Source organism: Sorghum bicolor, chromosome 7, assembly GCF_000003195.3.
Source record: "Sorghum bicolor cultivar BTx623 chromosome 7, Sorghum_bicolor_NCBIv3, whole genome shotgun sequence".
Taxonomy (NCBI): Eukaryota; Viridiplantae; Streptophyta; class Magnoliopsida; order Poales; family Poaceae; genus Sorghum; species Sorghum bicolor.
Genome location: NC_012876.2, coordinates 14,456,286 through 14,461,485, shown reverse-complemented (window position 1 = coordinate 14,461,485; position 5,200 = coordinate 14,456,286). Strand labels below are relative to the sequence as shown.

Sequence of the window (5,200 nt, the reverse complement as noted above, 5' to 3'; positions counted from 1 at the left end):
TTGTCACATGTAAAGTAGTGAGAAAACAGGAACACCTTTATGTACTTACTTTAAAAACATTTTCTGGGGAGGAATTATTGGATATTAGGTTTCGACATGGACCGCAGCATGGCTGAGATTCATCACTCAGTTCAACCTTGAAAACGATATTCGGAAATGGGAACTAGGCGAAATGTGATAAAAAATAATAGAAGTCGGCAATAGCAATAAACTTTTCTGAACAAAAATGAGGGACCACACGTGTTTCTTCATTTAATCAATTTGGACCACTATTCTGCAGCCGAAAGACAGCTACGGAGTAGCTATGAATATGTGTCCCATTTTCCAACAGTAGCCTTCCACAGAAATGCAAGACATATAGGAAGCTGAGGAGGATGTATTGATACATTCACACCAAACAAAGCAAACACCTCTGAGATCTCCCAGAAAATAAAAATCATATATAGGAAGCCACTTGATGCAAGCTCAACAGTTTATGCATCACAACTGCTCTGATAGGAGTCGAGTTTGATTGAGGGCTACATCATTATTTACTTTCCTCTACACCAACAACCCTTGCAACATTAGCAAGTGCAAAAGAGAAACCTTTTTTTTTTAGTTTCAAGGAACATAGCTACATATATTATCATCAAAACTATAGATCACATCTTTTTTGTTATAAAATCTATAACCTCCATGCCTATTTGGTAGTCAAAGGGATGTTCACCCTTCCTCCCCTATGTGCTTCATATAGTAACCTCCCCCTGAGTTCCTCCCCAATATGTACATACCTACCATACAAAAGAATGTACTTCCCCCAATTCCCTCCCTACATGCCATCAATGGCGATCGGTACCGTCGCTGGTAGCCCTTCTCGCCCCCCTCCCCACCTTGGCAATGCCTTGTCTGTGACTGCTGCAAGTCGGACAACAGCACGGCCACTGTAGTGCTTCACGTTGCGCCACAATCGTTCGATGCTGGGCATAAGCACTTTCTCTGCCCAATCTTCAAGCTTCTCGTCAGTGAGCCAGATGCTGCCTGCCATATGATCAACAGCGTCTTCATCGATTCTGAATGAGTTACTGCTCCTGATGACTGAGTCGAATTTCGCTGATATGCAATCTGTGACAGTCTTCCTAAATGGTGCAAAGTCAACTGGCCGAAACACAATGGCATCGTCAACGAGATTCAACAAATCACAGTCAGGGTCTGGTGTTGAACACTTGACTGCAAGGTGCCCTTTCTCCTGATCTTGTTCCACAGAGAGATCACTGGAATTCCGTGAGCCCTCAGTGTCATCCAATGCCCCAACTGCTAAATTGAGGTCAAGTGATAGACCAGGCCCACCGGACAATTCTTTGGCTACCTTTGCTGGACGAGCATCATCACATAGCCAATCCGCTCGGTGCTTAATCTGCTTGTCCCCAATAGAAAGCTCCAGCTGCCAATTAGAGCTTGCTACCTCAAACATCCTTCCTTCATCTTGGAGCAATGTTTCAAACTTTGGTCTCCTGAGTTCCTCAGGTAACCAATTCGTGGTGAGAACAAAGACGACATTGCCAAGGCTGACCTCACGTCCCCGAGAGTCTGGCAAGCGACCAGTCTCCATTGCCCGCTTGATCTTTCCCCGCACAACAACGTCCACTTGATCAATGCCCTCAAGAACAATAACTGAACATGGATTTTGCCGAACTGCCTCAGTGACCCGGTCAAGTGAGGTTTTCCCCCAGAAACCCGCATTACCATCCTTGCCCAGACGAGAGTCGCCACCAAAGTTTATAACCACTGGTTGAGCATTTACCATCAGCTCAGACAATGCATTCGCCATCTTCCTCTTGCCTGCCTGGTCAGGACCAACAAACAGGAGCCATATGTCTCCCCTTGTCCCGATGTTTCGCCGCTTCCCACTGCCAGTTCTGCATTGTATTACAACAGCAGCAATTGCTGAGGCAGCATCAGATTGCCAGCTGACCTTCTCTGTGAGCACCTTGAGGAGCCTTTTGAAAGACTCGATATCAGATATCCCAGCTATCTTAGCCTTTTGCATAGCAGTTAGCCCTTCAGTGTAGTTTTCCTTCTGGTCTTTCTCCACAGTAGCACCAGGATCCAAGGGACCAAGCGCAAGGTCAGTCTTCACTGGGCTGCCGGGCGGACTCTTACGAAGCTCAGATGTAGGGGTACCCTCAGGCTTGTCCCAACTGGTGTTCATCTTAAGGGTGGGAACACCACCCCTGGCAAGTTGTAGCTTGGGCTCGACGGGCGGGCGTGAAGCTAAGGCAGCCAACGGCAAGGAGACAGCTGGCGCCCCAGCACGGTTACCATGGGTACAGGCGCAAGTCTCACGCCATTTCTTCTCAAGCTCTTCGGCAGCCTCCTTCCGTTTCAACTCTTGCTCCTTGGTCTGTGAAAGCATAAATAACTATATCAATACCTTTCCATTAGAACCAAAGCTGCTTTTACGAGCTAACACATAGAAAAGACACAAACCTGTGTTTGATCACTGCTGGGCTGCATCCAGTGTGGCAAACCAGGCTTAACAGCCTCAGGGCAGGACGTTGGCTTTTCCTTCTGCTCCGCTGCGAGCTTGGCAAGCTCACGATCATAGCTACCCTTGCAAAGCATGCACATGGTTGGCTTAGCCATCAGAGGATGGTCACTCCCTGCCCCCGGTGGCCATCGGAGTGCCGTTGGTGTCAGCGGCATAGGCCGGAGCGTAGGTGATAACATCCCCACTGAGTTGCCCAAAATTCCAGTGCCTCCAGACCTATAAATTTCAATAAATTGATTTAGATCATTTGTTTTGGATCACAGAGTACAAAATTAGAAACCTATTGCATTATTAGAAAAGGCACCAAACTTTTTTGAGTAGTAGTAGCAATCATGACAACTGTAGTGAATTTTGGTTATCAAGTATAAATTAATTTTACAATTTTACTCTGGTCCAAGACAACGGAAAAACAAGCTGATACATGTTAGATGCAACAAAAGGCGAAATAGCGAAGAAAAACACACCTGAGACCTGCGCCGGCAAGCGGCGCGCTGCGGGCGATAGGCACGGCCTGGAGATCCCACTCGGCCTCCATGGTTGGGTGATAGACCTTGCATCGGAGGTAGGTGGCGCAGGCCGCTGTACCGACGGCCCAGACCTTGCCGCTTCCGAACCGCCTTAGCAGCCGCGCCATCTCCGACACCACCGCCTTGCCCGCCTCTGACGCTGCTGCCGCCGGGCCATCCACCAGCCACTTGAGATCTCCAAGATCGAGAACCACGGCGCCGTGGTCAGCGAGGAGCCTCTGGACCGAAGCGCCCAGGTCCCCGATCCTCGCCGCCATGGCGGCCTTGTCGCAGGCGAGCTTGGCGAGGTCGCCCTCGAGCGGCAAGACCTTCGCTCCGGCGAGGGCAGGGGAGCCAGCCATCGGGATCCTGCGTACCACCTCCTTCAGCACCGCGTCCGGCCCGGCGTCGCCCACGAGCACCGGGTTGCGCCGCGCCGGCTTAAGCATGACGTCGAGCACCTTGCGCGCGTCGTCCCCGCCGCCGCCTACGGCGGCCGCAAGGCGAGGGTTGATGTAGGCGTTGTCCCCGGCGCCACCTGCGACGGCCGCGAGGCGAGGGTTGATGTAGGCGTTGTCTCCGCCGCCGCCTGCGGCGGCCGCGAGGCGAGGGTTGATGTAGGCGTTGGCTGTGCCGACTCGCGGGAGCGGAGACGGGGACGGAGCCAGGGGTGTAGTTGCGGCGACCGTCGCGGTGGAGACGGCGGCGGGCGGCGGCGAGGGCGACGCGAGCGACTGCTCGATTGTGGTTTTGACGGCTGCAGAGGAGAAGGAGGCCTCGCGCATGACGCGGCTGACGGACGGGTCATCGAGGATGGAGAGGACGAGCTGCTCGAGCTCGACCTTGACGGCGAGCAGCGGCTGCTGCGCGGCCTCGGGGCACCCCCGGCGCTGCTGCGCCTGCGCGCGCTTGAGCGCCGCGACGAGCGCGTTGGACACCGGCGGCCCCGCCGCATGCGCCACCGCGGCCGAGGCCGCGGCCGGCAGCCTGTCGAGGGCGACGGAGAAGCAGAGCTCGAGGGCGCGGCACGGAAGCGGGTGCGCACCGCCGGCGCCACCACCAGCGCCAGGTCCGGCACCGGCGGCGGCCGCGCGAGCGCACGCCTGGCGCAGCAGCCCGGCCGGCGCGGCGAGCAGCGCGGCGGCGACGTGGAGCGGCGTGGTCTGGCCATGCCTCCTCCGCGCCGCCTCGTCGATGGCACGCGCCAGCGCCGCCGCCGCCTCCGGCGTGAGCGTCTGCTGGATGGTGCTGAGATCCGCCCTCATCGCCGCCGCCCGCCGCTCATCAATCGATCAGCGAGCACCGAAAAAAGAATCCCCTTTTGGCTCGGTGACCAACAGGTAGTTATTGCCCTTGCGCGGCGCCGCCCTGGAAGTCGTCGGAGGACGTCGGAGCCTCGGAGGGCGGAAAAAGGAGAGGCTTGGAGGGGAGCGGAGGCGGTGGTATCGAGAGAGAGAGAGAGAGGGCAGGAAGGAGGGAGTCAGGTGAGGGCAGAGAGAGAAGGTGAGAACTGAAGCAGTAGTAGTATAAAGAGCAGAGGAGCAGAGAGAGAGAGAAGGGGGAGGCGAATAGAATCTTCGTCTCCTACAATAACACCTCTCCCCGACGTCGCATTTCATCACCACACCATCTTCTTGTTACCCACGCGGTCCAGGGAAGGAGGTGAACATATTTTTTTTCTTTTCTTTTTTCCTTTTCTATAATCATAATTATATTGTATTGTGTATATATATTCATGTTTTTTACTGTGAGGTCCCCTGTTTATTTGATCCACTTAATTCAAAAAGTTCAAACTATTAACGCAAGACGACCTAACAAATGAAAGGAACACAAAAGGTATGTCAGGTGGTTACATTGATCATTGATATTAATATCGGATATGTATGTGAGGGGCATGAACATGTATAAAACGGAAGTGATCTTTAGTTATCTTTATCAAGCCGCAATGTAAGCAGAAATTCTAACACGCGATCGCTCCCATGCAGCGCCATCGTGTGACCATCGGAAACAAAGACGACTGTAGCGGTGGCTAGGGTTCCTCCAACTTCGGCAACTATAGAAGGGGCTAGCCAAGGGGAGGCAACCAGGGTAGGCGGTAGGAATGGTGGTCGGACGGTTTAGAGGCCCTAGCGGTCGCCAAAGTTGAAGAAGATGGTTGGAGTAGGGG

At 53.6% G+C, this 5,200-nt stretch overlaps 1 protein-coding gene across 1 annotated transcript; it reads right to left on the bottom strand.

Annotated features, from left to right (window-relative positions):
- On the bottom strand, positions 359-4,640 carry LOC8067928 (protein SMAX1-like). The gene is made up of 3 exons (XM_002444066.2): positions 2,992-4,640; positions 2,467-2,743; positions 359-2,380 (listed from the first exon to the last, which is right to left on the bottom strand). The coding sequence occupies exons 1-3, from the start codon at positions 4,296-4,298 to the stop codon at positions 809-811; spliced, it is 3,156 nt and encodes a 1,051-aa protein (XP_002444111.1). The 5' UTR covers positions 4,299-4,640; the 3' UTR covers positions 359-808.

Coding starts and splice junctions, on each gene's coding strand:
- LOC8067928 (XM_002444066.2), bottom strand. CDS start 4,298: ATGAGGGCGGATCTCAGCACCATCCAGCAGACGCTCACGCCGGAGGCG. Junction 2,744..2,991: donor CTTGCCGGCGCAGGTCTCAG/GTGTGTTTTTCT, acceptor TGAAATTTATAG/GTCTGGAGGCACTGGAATTT. Junction 2,381..2,466: donor CCAGCAGTGATCAAACACAG/GTTTGTGTCTTT, acceptor ATGCTTTCACAG/ACCAAGGAGCAAGAGTTGAA.